The sequence below is a fragment of the Schistocerca serialis genome, chromosome 2 (genome assembly GCF_023864345.2).
Source record: "Schistocerca serialis cubense isolate TAMUIC-IGC-003099 chromosome 2, iqSchSeri2.2, whole genome shotgun sequence".
Taxonomy (NCBI): Eukaryota; Metazoa; Arthropoda; class Insecta; order Orthoptera; family Acrididae; genus Schistocerca; species Schistocerca serialis.
Window position 1 is genome coordinate 545,612,519 of NC_064639.1, and position 16,821 is coordinate 545,629,339.

The 16,821-nt window shown below is 44.3% G+C and overlaps 1 protein-coding gene across 1 annotated transcript in view; it reads right to left on the bottom strand.

Annotated features, from left to right (window-relative positions):
• The window catches only part of LOC126457522 (CCAAT/enhancer-binding protein zeta), a 222,367-nt gene that overhangs the window by 60,701 nt on the left and 144,845 nt on the right, over positions 1 to 16,821 (bottom strand). The window contains exon 14 of the mRNA XM_050093865.1: positions 477 to 772. Coding sequence (XP_049949822.1) covers positions 477 to 772 — 296 coding nt within the window. The remainder of the gene's footprint in view (positions 1 to 476; positions 773 to 16,821) is intronic.

Consider the following 16,821-nt stretch of genomic DNA (forward strand, 5'->3'; position numbering starts at 1 on the left):
ATAATGATGAGGACAACACAACTTCCAGTCCATAAGGGGACAAAATATCCGACCTGGCCAAGAATCTGACATGGTTCTCACGTATGGAAGTCAGCTGCACTGACCATTCAGCAACAGAGGCAGAAAGGAGATGACCAAATCACAAAAAAGAATAAAAATGCCAGAAAGAGGATTAATTGTATCAACAGAGAAGTTCACTTGAGGGAATTAAGAAAGTACAAGGATCCATAATGACTGGGCAGTACTTATCTCTAGGAGTTATAGGTCTAAGTACAGCTGAGAGATACATACAACAAAGTATCCTAGGTTTCAGAGATGTTGATTCCTTCCTGGGGAAGGAAAGAGGAATAGATTGGAGAAGGCTATAAAGAGAGGCAGGTCACTCAAGACTCTGAGATCAGATAGACCCATCAGTTATAATGACAATTACACTGAAAAATTATTAGTTGCCACAGTATATCAATGCTAGTTTATACCTTCAATGAAAACTTTTTCCTCCTTATGTCCTCCCGAATGCTATTTATATCAACTTCTTCATCAGACACATCATCGAATACTAATTCCTCTTCATCATCATCCTCTGCATCAAAATCATCTCTTCCAGTACTACTACCAATATCATCATCATCATCATCATCATCATCATCATCATCAAAATCACCATCATCAATATCTTCATCAAGATCCTCATCAACATCAAGATCATCATCAAACACATCATCCATATCTTGATCAGCACCACTTCCATCAGAATCATCGTCACTGTCTGTCTCTGTAACAATAAATTTTTTTAATGGTTGTAGCAGATTTCTGTGAACAAACAGATAAGATATCATAATCAGAATTGTGCCAGGAGCACATGTAGCTTACAGTAAATTGCTGAACGCTATATGTGCCCTGATTTATATTTGACAACAATATTAGCAAAAGGATAAGACTGCTACTCACGATAAAGATGACCTGGTGTACAGGCACGCACAATGAAATGACTGTTACACATTATATCTTTTGGCAAAAGCCTTCTTCAGAAAAAAAACAGACATTAATACAAGCAAGCACACCTCATGCACATAGGACTGCTACTGCTGGCAGCCATGATCAGAATGCAACTGTCACATGATTAGCAATATAGAGTAGGGTGGGGAAGTGGGAGGGGTAGTTAGGGTACGGGTGGGGAGAGAAGAGTGCTGTCTGGTGGGGCATGCAGGAACTAGATGGTGGCCTGATGTGACAGCCAGGTGCAGAGTCAGGAGGGGGGGTGTGGGGGAAAAAAATGGAGAGCAGAAAAGGAGAGAAGCAGGAAAGAGGGAAGGATAGGTGGATAAATTGACAAAGGACAGCATACAATGAGGGTGAGGGGACATGAAAAGGGAGGAGGTGATGGAGCAGAGGGGGCGGGAGCTGTTGGATGGACGGTGTGGGACTAATAGGTTACTGTGGGCTGAGGCCTGCACGATTCTGGGAAATGACACTGTGTTCTAAGGATAACATTGATCAGCACAGCCCAGAAGAGGCTTTCAGAATACTGGGAAAGGGACTTTTTGTCACTGCAGGTACACCGTCCCCAAGTGACCAGGCTGTATGGGAGTATTTTGCTGTGGAAGGGATCACAGCTATCAAAATGCAGGTACTGTTGGTGGTTAGTGGGTTTAACATGGACAGAGGTGTGGATGAAACCATCAGAGAGGAGTTGGTCAATGTCCAAGAAGGTGACATGCTTGGTTAAGCAGGACCATGTGAAGCAGATGGGAGAGAAAGTTGAGGTTGTGAATGAATGAGGATATGGTATCTTGTCCCAGAGTACTGGCCAGGGCCTTCACAGACAGGCACTATCCCCCAAACCCAGTCCACAAACAGATCTCCTGTGTCATTTCCTCTCACACCCCCAATCCTCCCGCTCATCCCAAGAGCCAGACACAAAGGAGTGCACCCTTTGTCAGCCAATATCACCATGGACTGGAACGACTGAACCACATCTTTCATCAGGGCTTTGATTATCTACCATCATGCCCTGAAATGAAGGACATCCTACCCAAGATCCATCTCACCCCTCCTAAAGTGGTGTTCTGTCATCCACACAAACTCCCCAACGTTCTAGTCCACATCCCTGTGGAAGACTTCACCACCAGCTTTTCTGAACTGCAGAGATGGAAAATATCCTTAAAACACACTCACCACTCCCAAAATTAACCCGGGGTCACTCCACAGTAACCTACTGTGCCCACACACCCCACCCAACAGTTTCTGCCCCACTGTCCCATCACCTCCTCCATTCTCATGTCCCTTCACCTGAGCTGTGTGCTGCCCTCTGCCAATGCACCCGCTTGTCCTTCTCCCTTCCCAACTCCTCTCCTTTTCCACTTTCCATATTTTCCCACCACACCCCACTTCCCGACTCTGCAACTGGCTGTCACGTCATTCCGCCATCTAGTCCCTGCATGCCCCACCAGACAGCACTCTTCTCCCCCCACCTGTACCCTACTATTCTGCCCCCATTCTCACCCCTCTCCAAGTTGCTTTTCATGTGACAGTCACATTTTGGTCAGAGCTGTCAGGGGTAGTGGTCATGTGTGCATGAAGGGCACTTGCTTGTGTGAATATGTGTTTTCTTTGCTGGAGAAGGCTTTGGCCAAAAGCTATAATGTGTAACAGGTTTTTTTTTTTTTTTTTTTTTTTTTTTTTTTTTGCCTGCAACACAACAAGCCATCTTTATGGTGAGAAGTAATCTATCCTTTCCCTAATACTGTTGTTATTCCAATCTGGAGGTTCCATTGTCTGATTTATAGTTGAAGCAGATGTTGGTCCATAACATTAAGCTTGATGGTGGTTAAAGGTTATCACATATCTGATTATGATGTCACATTACGCCCAAAGAGGGTCAGTTTATGAGTGAAACGGGCGAAATGTGGATCCGGGGGGATGCACTTATAGTACATTGTGAATACCATCTCTCTGTGAATGTGTGTGTGTGTGTGTGTGTGTGTGTGTGTGTGTGTGTGTGTGTGTGTGTGTGTGTGTGTATTGTGTTTTTGTACATGCATGCACATGTATGTATATTTTTAATCCATACCATACAGCTTAAAATTAATATTTCATATATAATTTGCACCACTGTTTAACAATTTTAAGTTTTTCATTTGCAGAAATCTATAAATACTATAAATGTAATGAAAATGAATAAAAAAGATTCTACTTATAATAAAAAAGAACTATTTTACTGGGCAGAATAAGTTCCAGGAGTACAGTAATAAGTACTTGCTTATTGATAACTCTTCGCACATATATAAACAACTAGTGACCATAGCAAAAATCTAAGCCCAGAGGGGCAAAGCCTCCTAGCTCACACGATGAGCAATATAGTGCATTAAATCTAACATACCTAAAAGAAGAAAGAAACAAAATAATAAGATTCATAATGAGATTTTCACTCTGCAGCGGAGTGTGCACTGATATGAAACTTCCTGGCAGATTAAAACTGTGTGCCCGACTGAGACTCGAACTCGGGACCTTTGCCTTTCGCGGGCAAGTGTTCTACCACCTCAGCTACCAAAGCACGACTCACGCCCGGTACTCACAGCTTTACTTCTGCCAGTACCTCGTCTCCTACCTTCCAAACTTTACAGAAGCTCTCCTGCGAACCTTGCAGAACTAGCACTCCTGAAGTAAAGGATATTGCGGAGACATGGCTTAGCCACAGCCTGCGGGATGTTTCCAGAATGAGATTTTCACTCTGCAGCGGAATGTGCGCTGATATGAAACTCCTGGCAGATTAAAACTGTGTGCCCGACCGAGACTCGAACTTGGGACCTTTGCCTTTCGCGGGCAAGTGCTCTACCATCTGAGCTACTGAAGCACGACTCACGCCCGGTACTCACAGCTTTACTTCTGCCAGTACCTCGTCTCCTACCTTCCAAACATTACAGAAGCTCTCCTGCGAACCTTGCAGAACTAGCACTCCTGAAAGAAAGGATATTGCGGAGACATGGCTTAGCCACAGCCTGAGGGATGTTTCCAGAATGAGATTTTCACTCTGCAGCGGTGTGTGCACTGATATTAAACTTCCAGGCAGATTAAAACTATGTGCTAGTTCTGCAAGGTTCGCAGGAGAGCTTCTGTAAAGTTTGGAAGGTAGGAGACAAGGTACTGGCAGAAGTAAAGCTGTGAGTACCGGGCGTGAGTCGTGTTTCGGTAGCTCAGGTGGTAGAGCATTTGCCCGCAAAAGGCAAAGGTCCCGAGTTCGAGTCTCGGTCGGGCACACAGTTTTAATATGCCAGGAAGTTTCATATCAGCGCACACTCCGCTGCAGAGTGAAAATCTCATTCTGGAAACATCCCCCAGGCTGTGGCTAAGCCATGTCTCCGCAATATCCTTTCTTTCAGGAGTGCTAGTTCTGCAAGGTTCGCAGGAGAGCTTATGTAAAGTTTGGAAGGTAGGAGACGAGGTACTGGCAGAAGTAAAGCTGTGAGTACCGGGCGTGAGTCGTGCTTCGGTAGCTCAGGTGGTAGAGCACTTGCCCGCGAAAGGCAAAAGTCCCAAGTTCGAGTCTCGGTCGGGCACACAGTTTTAATCTGCCAGGATGTTTCATATCAGCGCACACTCCGCTGCAGAGTGAAAATCTCATTCTGGAAACATCCCCCAGGCTGTGGCTAAGCCATGTCTCCGCAATATCCTTTCTTTCAGGAGTGCTAGTTCTGCAAGGTTCGCAGGAGAGCTTCTGTAAAGTTTGGAAGGTAGGAGACGAGGTACTGGCAGAAGTAAAGCTGTGAGTACCGGGCGTGAGTCATGCTTCGGTAGCTCAGGTGGTAAAGCACTTGCCCGCGATAGGCAAAAGTCCCAAGTTCGAGTCTCGGTCGGGCACACAGTTTTAATCTGCCAGGATGTTTCATATCAGCGCACACTCCGCTGCAGAGTGAAAATCTCATTCTGGAAACATCCCCCAGGCTGTGGCTAAGCCATGTCTCCGCAATATCCTTTCTTTCAGGAGTGCTAGTTCTGCAAGGTTCGTAGGAGAGCTTCTGTAAAGTTTGGAAGGTAGGAGACGAGGTACTGGCAGAAGTAAAGCTGTGAGTACTGGGCGTGAGTCGTGCTTCGGTAGCTCAGGTGGTAGAGCACTTGCCCGCGAAAGGCAAAGGTCCCGAGTTCGAGTCTCGGTCGGTCTCACGGTTTTAATCTGCCAGGAAGTTTCATATCAGCGCACACTCCGCTGCAGAGTGAAAATCTCATTCTGGAAACATCCCCCAGGCTGTGGCTAAGCCATGTCTCCGCAATATCCTTTCTTTCAGGAGTGCTAGTTCTGCAAGGTTCGCAGGAGAGCTTATGTAAAGTTTGGAAGGTAGGAGACAAGGTACTGGCAGAAGTAAAGCTGTGAGTACCGGGCGTGAGTCGTGCTTCGGTAGCTCAGGTGGTAGAGCACTTGCCCGCGAAAGGCAAAAGTCCCAAGTTCGAGTCTCGGTCGGGCACACAGTTTTAATCTGCCAAGATGTTTCATATCAGCGCACACTCCGCTGCAGAGTGAAAATCTCATTCTGGAAACATCCCCCAGGCTGTGGCTAAGCCATGTCTCCGCAATATCCTTTCTTTCAGGAGTGCTAGTTCTGCAAGGTTCGCAGGAGAGCTTCTGTAAAGTTTGGAAGGTAGGAGACGAGGTATTGGCAGAAGTAAAGCTGTGAGTACCGGGCGTGAGTCATGCTTCGCTAGCTCAGGTGGTAAAGCACTTGCCCGCGATAGGCAAAAGTCCCAAGTTCGAGTCTCGGTCGGGCACACAGTTTTAATCTGCCAGGATGTTTCATATCAGCGCACACTCCGCTGCAGAGTGAAAATCTCATCCTGGAAACATCCCCCAGGCTGTGGCTAAGCCATGTCTCCGCAATATCCTTTCTTTCAGGAGTGCTAGTTCTGCAAGGTTCGTAGGAGAGCTTCTGTAAAGTTTGGAAGGTAGGAGACGAGGTACTGGCAGAAGTAAAGCTGTGAGTACTGGGCGTGAGTCGTGCTTCGGTAGCTCAGGTGGTAGAGCACTTGCCCGCGAAAGGCAAAGGTCCCGAGTTCGAGTCTCGGTCGGTCTCACGGTTTTAATCTGCCAGGAAGTTTCATATCAGCGCACACTCCGCTGCAGAGTGAAAATCTCATTCTGGAAACATCCCCCAGGCTGTGGCTAAGCCATGTCTCCGCAATATCCTTTCTTTCAGGAGTGCTAGTTCTGCAAGGTTCGCAGGAGAGCTTATGTAAAGTTTGGAAGGTAGGAGACAAGGTACTGGCAGAAGTAAAGCTGTGAGTACCGGGCGTGAGTCGTGCTTCGGTAGCTCAGGAGGTAGAGCACTTGCCCGCAAAAGGCAAAAGTCCCAAGTTCGAGTCTTGGTCGGGCACACAGTTTTAATCTGCCAGGATGTTTCATATCAGCGCACACTCCGCTGCAGAGTGAAAATCTCATTCTGGAAACATTCCCCAGGCTGTGGCTAAGCCATGTCTCCGCAATATCCTTTCTTTCAGGAGTGCTAGTTCTGCAAGGTTCGCAGGAGAGCTTCTGTAAAGTTTGGAAAGTAGGAGATGAGGTACTGGCAGAAGTAAAGCTGTGAGTACCGGGCGTGAGTCGTGCTTCGGTAGCTCAGGTGGTAGAGCATTTGCCCGCCAAAGGCAAAGGTCCCGAGTTCGAGACAGGTCCCGAGTTCGAGTCTCGGTCGGGCACACAGTTTTCATCTGCCAGGAGTTTCATATCAGCGCACACTCCGCTGCAGAGTGAAAATCTCATTCTGGAAACATCCCCCAGGCTGTGGCTAAGCCATGTCTCCGCAATATCCTTTCTTTCAGGAGTGCTAGTTCTGCAAAGTTCGCAGGAGAGCTTCTGTAAAGTTTGGAAGGTAGGAGACAAGGTACTGGCAGAAGTAAAGCTGTGAGTAACGGGCGTGAGTCGTGCTTCGGTAGCTCAGGTGGTAGAGCACTTGCCCGCGAAAGGCAAAAGTCCCCAGTTCGAGTCTCGGTCGGGCACACAGTTTTAATCTGCCAGGATGTTTCATATCAGCGCACACTCCGCTTCAGAGTGAAAATCTCATTCTGGAAACATCCCCCAGGCTGTGGCTAAGCCATGTCTCCGCAATATCCTTTCTTTCAGGAGTGCTAGTTCTGCAAGGTTCGTAGGAGAGCTTCTGTAAAGTTTGGAAGGTAGGAGACGAGGTACTGGCAGAAGTAAAGCTGTGAGTACTGGGCGTGAGTCGTGCTTCGGTAGCTCAGGTGGTAGAGCACTTGCCCGCGAAAGGCAAAGGTCCCGAGTTCGAGTCTCGGTCGGTCTCACGGTTTTAATCTGCCAGGAAGTTTCATATCAGCGCACACTCCGCTGCAGAGTGAAAATCTCATTCTGGAAACATCCCCCAGGCTGTGGCTAAGCCATGTCTCCGCAATATCCTTTCTTTCAGGAGTGCTAGTTCTGCAAAGTTCGCAGGAGAGCTTCTGTAATGTTTGGAAGGTAGGAGACGAGGTACTGGCAGAAGTAAAGCTGTGAGTACCGGGCGTGAGTCGTGCTTCGGTAGCTCAGGTGGTAGAGCACTTGCCCGCAAAAGGCAAAAGTCCCAAGTTCGAGTCTCGGTCGGGCACACAGTTTTAATCTGCCAGGATGTTTCATATCAGCGCACACTCCGCTGCAGAGTGAAAATCTCATTCTGGAAACATCCCCCAGGCTGTGGCTAAGCCATGTCTCCGCAATATCCTTTCTTTCAGGAGTGCTAGTTCTGCAAGGTTCGCAGGAGAGCTTATGTAAAGTTTGGAAGGTAGGAGACAAGGTACTGGCAGAAGTAAAGCTGTGAGTACCGGGCGTGAGTCGTGCTTCGGTAGCTCAGGAGGTAGAGCACTTGCCCGCAAAAGGCAAAAGTCCCAAGTTCGAGTCTTGGTCGGGCACACAGTTTTAATCTGCCAGGATGTTTCATATCAGCGCACACTCCGCTGCAGAGTGAAAATCTCATTCTGGAAACATCCCCCAGGCTGTGGCTAAGCCATGTCTCCGCAATATCCTTTCTTTCAGGAGTGCTAGTTCTGCAAGGTTCGCAGGAGAGCTTCTGTAAAGTTTGGAAAGTAGGAGATGAGGTACTGGCAGAAGTAAAGCTGTGAGTACCGGGCGTGAGTCGTGCTTCGGTAGCTCAGGTGGTAGAGCATTTGCCCGCCAAACGCAAAGGTCCCGAGTTCGAGTCTCGGTCGGGCACACAGTTTTAATCTGCCAGGAGTTTCATATCAGCGCACACTCCGCTGCAGAGTGAAAATCTCATTCTGGAAACATCCCCCAGGCTGTGGCTAAGCCATGTCTCCGCAATATCCTTTCTTTCAGGAGTGCTAGTTCTGCAAGGTTCGTAGGAGAGCTTCTGTAAAGTTTGGAAGGTAGGAGACGAGGTACTGGCAGAAGTAAAGCTGTGAGTACCGGGCGTGAGTCGTGCTTCGGTAGCTCAGGTGGTAGAGCACTTGCCCGCGAAAGGCAAAGGTCCCGAGTTCGAGTCTCGGTCGGTCTCACGGTTTTAATCTGCCAGTAAGTTTCATATCAGCGCACACTCCGCTGCAGAGTGAAAATCTCATTCTGGAAACATCCCCCAGGCTGTGGCTAAGCCATGTCTCCGCAATATCCTTTCTTTCAGGAGTGCTAGTTCTGCAAAGTTCGCAGGAGAGCTTCTGTAATGTTGGAAGGTAGGAGACGAGGTACTGGCAGAAGTAAAGCTGTGAGTACCGGGCGTGAGTCGTGCTTCGGTAGCTCAGGTGGTAGAGCACTTGCCCGCAAAAGGCAAAAGTCCCAAGTTCGAGTCTCGGTCGGGCACACAGTTTTAATCTGCCAGGATGTTTCATATCAGCGCACACTCCGCTGCAGAGTGAAAATCTCATTCTGGAAACATCCCCCAGGCTGTGGCTAAGCCATGTCTCCGCAATATCCTTTCTTTCAGGAGTGCTAGTTCTGCAAGGTTCGCAGGAGAGCTTCTGTAAAGTTTGGAAGGTAGGAGACAAGGTACTGGCAGAAGTAAAGCTGTGAGTACCGGGCGTGAGTCGTGCTTCGGTAGCTCAGGTGGTAGAGCATTTGCCCGCGAAAGGCAAAGGTCCCGAGTTCGAGTCTCGGTCGGGCACACAGTTTTAATCTGCCAGGAGTTTCATATCAGCGCACACTCCGCTGCAGAGTGAAAATCTCATTCTGGAAGCATCCCCCAGGCTGTGGCTAAGCCATGTCTCCGCAATATCCTTTCTTTCAGGAGTGCTAGTTCTGCAAGGTTCGCAGGAGAGCTTCTGTAAAGTTTGGAAGGTAGGAGACAATGTACTGGCAGAAGTAAAGCTGTGAGTACCGGGCGTGAGTCGTGCTTCGGTAGCTCAGGTGGTAGAGCACTTGCCCGCGAAAGGCAAAAGTCCCAAGTTCGAGTCTCGGTCGGGCACACAGTTTTAATCTGCCAGGATGTTTCATATCAGCGCACACTCCGCTGCAGAGTGAAAATCTCATTCTGGAAACATCCCCCAGGCTGTGGCTAAGCCATGTCTCCGCAATATCCTTTCTTTCAGGAGTGCTAGTTCTGCAAGGTTCGTAGGAGAGCTTCTGTAAAGTTTGGAAGGTAGGAGACGAGGTACTGGCAGAAGTAAAGCTGTGAGTACTGGGTGTGAGTCGTGCTTCGGTAGCTCAGGTGGTAGAGCATTTGCCCGCGAAAGGCAAAGGTCCCGAGTTCGAGTCTTGGTCGGGCACACAGTTTTAATCTGCCAGGAGTTTCATATCAGCGCACACTCCGCTGCAGAGTGAAAATCTCATTCTGGAAGCATACCCCAGGTTGTGGCTAAGCCATGTCTCCGCAATATCCTTTCTTTCAGGAGTGCTAGTTCTGCAAGGTTCGCAGGAGAGCTTCTGTAAAATTTGGAAGGTAGGAGACAAGGTACTGGCAGAAGTAAAGCTGTGAGTACCGGGCATGAGTCGTGCTTCGGTAGCTCAGATGGTAGAGCACTTGCCCGCGAAAGGCAAAGGTCCCGAGTTCGAGTCTCAGTCGGGCACACAGTTTTAATCTGCCAGGAAGTTTAATAAGTTTCATGTTCATTGATCCTGTTGTGATGTAACTAAATATGTTCTAAATTTAGAGAAACTATCCAAATGTAAGGAACAGGTCACATTGCCATACACAAAAATCATAGGTTATTATGACCATCAGAAACTAGGATTTCAGCTAATGAATAATGATGCAACAGAAGAAAGAAATATTATTATTTAGAGAAAACCATAAAGACGGAAAAATAAGGAAAAAGTATAAGCAAAAATATATTACCTAGGAAAAAAAATATACTGGTGTCCAACGTTGACCTGTAATGAACTGAACAAATAGAGTTGTATGGAAGTGAAGTACGAAACTGAAAAACAAGGAAGTAGGAAACTGCAAGAACTTAAAATATTTTAGAAAATGGACAAAATGGATTTTCAGATCATGGAGTGAGTTATTTTTCAGCAAATTTCATGACCTATCTTGGCACAAAATGCAGAACGAAGCAGAGCAAACTGTCAATGTAAATAATGAGCCAAACCATTATTAGGATTAAAACAAAAGTGCTAATAATACGAATCAATGAATGCGATAAATCTTGATACATTTGGCAGTTGTTAAGAGATGTCTGCAAAGATAAAGAATAATGATTGGTCACAACACAGCATGACAATGAATGTGCACCCACCATGAACAACAACCCGCATCCCTATTAAAAACCGAATGAATAAGTAAATAAATTAAATCATTCAAAGTGGTGAGATGTGTCATGTTATCAGAATTTTAACAGTAAACCACACCATGTTGCACAATGCCAGTCTTGTTGCATCTGCCACTGGAGTTGGGTAAGCACCTCCATATACTTGCCCACTTACTAGATGAACATGTGACAAATGTGCTGTTCTTCTTTGATTCTTCTCTATTTCCTCTATCAGTCCCATTTGTTATGGACCCTAGACTGATGAGAACTATTCAAATATTAGCCAAATGAAGGTTTTGTACACTTGTGGGTGGACTACACTTCCTGAAGACTCTTCTAATGAATCTATCTGGCGACTAACTTACTAATTATTAATTTTACATGGTCATTCCACACATTCCATACTTGTACTCCAAGATATTTATGAACATGACTGCTTCTAGTGATTGTAAAGGGTTTGCCTGCCTATTTATGCATGATGCATTGCATTTTTTATGTTAAGGGTAAACTGCCAATGCCAGCACCAAATGTCAATGTTCTTCAGGTCTTCCTGCATTTTGCTACATTATTTTAGCTTTGTGACTGCTCTAGATAAAACACTGTCATCCACAGAAAGCCTCATGGAACTCCTGACATTATTCACTAGGTCACTAATATATACTGTGATAGATACTCACTCTATAACACACTCTTGGAGTACATCTTAAGTTACTTATATGTCTGAAGATTTCCATTTGTCAATAATGACACACTGTGCTCTGTTTGCTATGAACTCTTCAGTTTAGTCACCCAGCTGGTTGATATTTCATATTCTCATAGTTTATTCTTAAGCTACAGTGATTAACTGTGTTGAATACTATCTGGAAGTCAAAGCACAATGGATCAACCTGGGTGCTGGTCTACTGCCTTCTGGGTCTTATGGATGAACAGAACGAGTGAGCTGATTATGGCTTGTGGTATACATGTTGATTACCACAGAGAATTGCAGTCCCTAAAATTGTCATAATACATGAGCATAAAATCTGTTCAATAACCCTTCTTGTAAATGGGAATGACCTGTGTGTTTTTCTTACTAATGGGAATGATTCGCTCCTCTAGTGACCTACCATTCAATGCTGCTAAAAGAGGGCACGTTCTTTCACACAATCTATGTAGAATTGCATAGGTATTCTATCAGGCCCAACTGTCTTTCCTCTGTTGAGCAATTTTAGTTCATTTTCTATCCTGTGTTCGATTATTTCTTTATCTGTTATTTTATCATTTGTGCAATGATTTAATGGAGGAATTTTAGTATGATGTTCTTCAGTAAGATAAATTAGAAAAAGGAATTTAGTATTTTGACCTTCTCTCTGTCATCCTTCAAGGACCGATGGCCTAAGCAGCTTGGTCCCATACGATCTTACCACAAATTTACAAAAATAGTCTAGTTGTTTCAAACATGAATACCTTGTGGAGATTTATGGAGAGCGTTTTAAGATAACATAGCACATCAATATAGACATAATGGAAAAGTAAGAGGAAGTAGATGAATACGAGCTAGGAGATAAATTTGAATTTCAAAGAGGAGTGGCAGACCTATGTCAAAATAAAGCCCCTGTAGTAGACAACATTCTCTCAGAATTATTGAGATCCTTGGCAGAACTTCATGAAGGATGAAATAATTCCAATTACAAAGAAGGATGATGCTAACAGGTGTGAACAGTACTGAACCATCAGTTTAATAAGCCATGGTTGCATAAAAAACACAAATTATACGGAAGAACAGAATGACATAGATGCTAACCTTGGAGAAAATCATTTTGGCTCCCTGAGAAACTAGAGAAAATATTGTCTCTGTGACTTTACAAGGTAGACTAAAGAAAGCCAAACCTGCATTTATAGCACCTGCAGATTTAGACAAAGTTTTTGGCAATGTTGACTAGAATACAATCTTTGAAATTCTGAAGGAAGCAGGGTGTATGATCCCTTTTTGTACTATCCCTTTTTATATTGTGTCTTTTGAATACTATAAATAATGTTTAATAATGTTATGCCAAGCATGAACAGCACACCAGTAATAATGTATACACACAGTGATACAGCTGGGTGACTTCAGGACTATGACAGCATTATTCCATTAAGTTATGTTACACAAAAAAGGAGCGCATAATACTTTTGTTCTAGACTTGGAGAGAATGGCTGCAAGTATTTTTTTATGTAACATTTGCCAATGTTGTTGTCACCATTAAAGGAAAGGATTTGAATGTCAAAACTATGTCCGTATGTGGATGGGATTTCAACTGCAATTCACATCATGGGATAGGCAAATTATATAAATATTCAGAATGAGATTTTCACTCTGCAGCGGAGTGTGCGCTGATATGAAACTTCCTGGCAGATTAAAACTGTGTGCCCGACCGAGGCTCGAACTCGGGACCTTTGCCTTTCGCGGGCAAGTGCTCTACCATCTGAGCTCATTCTGGAAACATCCCCCAGGCTGTGGCTAAGCCATGTCTCCGCAGTATCCTTTCTTTCAGGAGTGCTAGTTCTGCAAGGTTCGCAGGAGAGCTTCTGTAAAGTTTGGAAGGTAGGAGACGAGATGCTGGCAGAAGTAAAGCTGTGAGGACCGGGCGTGAGTCGTGCTTCGGTAGCTCAGATGGTAGAGCACTTGCCCGCGAAAGGCAAAGGTCCCGAGTTCAAGTCTCAGTCGGGCACACAGTTTTAATCTGCCAGGAAGTTTTATATAAATATTATTGGAGAATATAATTATAATTTCAAGATATGTTTGAGATTGTTATTCCAGTATTTATTTTCCTTAATATCATCATTTATTAATATTGGCAGTTTATGGATTGTAGGGATAGGTGTAGGATAGACAAGTAGTATGAACCTGCATCATGGTCACTACCGTGCTTGGGGAAATTATTATTCCACTGATTTTCAATTTCGATACAATAACAGCTGCCACCCACTCTCCACTTAAAGTGTTACACCAATGTAGGTGTGGACTCCCTGCTGCCCGTAAACATGAGAATGATTCGACAAACAAATTTTCTAGGTCAAAGAAATTATGTTCTCTGTGTAAGTCATTTCAGAAACTTCGCTGAAAATGAACTGGAGTTATGTAAGATCCATGCCGACAAGAGCTACTGAAGTTTCTTCCCTCTTCTGTAAATACATACTCCTGCCACCTTTTTTTTTTTTCCTAGTGCAAATATCTTAAATTTTGACTAGAATACAATCATTGAAATTCTGAAGTAAGCAGGGATAAAATGTAAGGAACAAAAGATTACATCAAACTTGCAGATACCAAACTACAATCATAGGAGTTGAACACCGAAGACAAGCAGCAGCTGAGAAAGTAAAGAGACACAGTTATAGCCTATAACTAATATTGTTCACTCTGTAAACTGAGCATACAATACAGGAAACCAAGAAGAAATACAGAAAGGACATTAAAGCTAATTAAAAAGAGGTTATTTGATGAAAATCAACAATACGAATGAAGGGTATTGGAATGTAGGCAAATTACTTCAGTCAGAGCTGAGGGAATTAGATCAGAAAATGAGACACTAAAAGTAGTACATGAGTTTTCCTATTTGGGCAGCAAAATGACTGATAATGGCCAAAACAGAGAGGACATAAAATGCAGACTAGTTATAGCAAGAAAAACATTTCTGAAAAAGAGGAATTTGTTAGCATCTAATATAAATTTCAGTGTTAGGAAATCTGTTCTGAAGGCATTTGTTTTGAGAGTAGCCTTATACAGAAGTGATACCAAAATGGTGAATGGCATAGACAGAAAGAAAATACAAGCTTCTGAAATATGATGCTACAGAAGAATGCTGCAGATTAGGTGGCTATGTTGGATAACTAATCAAGAGGTACCAAATGAAATTGAAGAGAAAATAGTATTATGACGCATCTTGACTAAAAGAAGGGATTGGTTGATAGGACAGATTCTGAGGCACCAAGGAATTTTCAATCTGATAATGGAGAGTAGTGTGGGGAGTAAAATAATGTAGAGGGAGACCAAGGCTTCAGTAATGTAAGCAGGTCCAATGGATGGCGTTTGCAAGAGTTACAGCAGAGGAGAAGAGGCTTGCACAGTGTACACTAGTGAGAGTTTTACGTGAAACCAGTCTTCAAAACAGAGAACATAACAACTATACTAGAAGTGACTACTACATTTTCTCCCAATCCAGTCTTGATTATTATTTCTATTTTAGGGATCTGTGGAATGCCACAGATGTGTCAACAAAATTTCGTGGGAGACTCAAAACCATATGCAATATCCATCACAATAAGTTTATTCTTAGAATTGAAGGAGCCCACCTTCTGAGAGGTGTTTAGGAGCATATTACTACCTTGCACATAATACGCATGAGGGTAAAATTATAGAGAAATGGGCTCATGTTGAGATCTACATGCCGCCATTCCTTTCGCTCTTAATTCCTGAATGGTAATGATACAATAAGCATTCCCTCAACTGCAATGAGTTATACAACAGTAGATTTAAAAATATTGCAAATCATGTCAGATAAGATCATTTCATAAAACACCATTTTACAATATATTAAATAAATAAAAATCATTCCCACTAGACACTCTAAGGGCTGACAGTATAAAAATTGCTGATTGGATACTAATTTGACATTACATCAGAAATAGAACTATATTCAGGACTCAGTTCTATTGTGTAATGCCACATTTGCATCCACCGAAGCAAGTTACCAACCCCCCCCCCCCCCCCCGCCCCCGCCCCCGCCCCCGCCCCCGCCCCCGCCCCCCACATACATGGTCTCTCTGCTGCTGAACATTTCCTCAGTCAGTGCCCACCAGATTCCGAACCTATGACATCCTTCTTGCTCACCTTAATCAAATTTATATTTACCTACAATTACTTCACCTTTGAGGGGCAAACATAAAAACAGACCTACCAACTATTTCATGGGTCTCTTGGAGGGGGCTTTCCTGGGATCCATAAGCCTCCAGCCACTGGTTTTGTTTAAATATCTTGGTGACATCTTTGCCATATGGACTTGTAGTGAGGCTGACCTATTAAAATTCCTGGAATCTCTAAATGTCTTCACCCAATCAAATTTCACATGGACCTATTCTGAATCCCATGCCACTTTCTTTGATGTTGATCTCATTCTTGCCAAAGGACAGCTACACATTCCTGCCCACATTAAACCTACTAACAAACAGCAGTACTTACATTTTGACAGTTGCCATCCCTTCCATGTCAAATGTCCCCTCACACACAGCCTTGGCATTCAAGGCAAATGTATTTGTTTGGATGCAGACTTTCTACAGCAATATACCACCACTTCACCTCAGCCTTTCTGGACATAATTACCCCATCAGCCCAGTTCAAAAGCAGATTTCCCAGGCTGTCACATCCAACCCTGGTACTGATTACCTCTCCAAAAAACAACTTCGGAGCACACCACTTATCACTCAGTATTATCCTGGTCTTGAAATTATTAATCAGCTACTTCAACAAGACAATGGCTTCCTAAAATCATCCCTGAAATGAGGCCCATCCTGATTGAGATTTTGCCCATCACACTAGAATAGCTTTTCATCGCCCTCCCAATCTCCACAACATCCTTGTCAGACTCTATGCTCCTTCTGCACCCGTCTCCCTACCCTATGGTTCCTACTCCCTATGCACCCTCCTACCACAACCTACATCAGCCCTGTAACTGGCAAAACATATAGTATCGAGAGGAGAGCCACCTGTGAAATGACACACGTCATAGACCAGCGGTTACATAAACACCGTTTGGCCGTTTACATCAACATGACAACCACTCAGTTATCAGTCAGCATGAACGGGCATAGGCAGAGGACATATACCAGCACTGCAAAATATCCTGTTGCAGAGCATGCTCTACAACATGACAGTCATAACATTGGTGCCTGTTTCATCACAAGTTCCATCTGGAGTTTTCCCACAGACACCAGTTTCTCAGAACTCCGCAGGTGGGAACTAGCGCTACAACATGTCCTTGGTACTCATCACCCACCTGGTCTTAATTTACATTAATTTCTTTGTCCCAGCATTTCTTCACATTAACTACTCTCTTCTTCACTCCATTTTAGTTTTCTACATCTTTCATTTTCTGACCTGTCTATTTTTTTCCGTCTCCCCCGCAGGTGGGAACT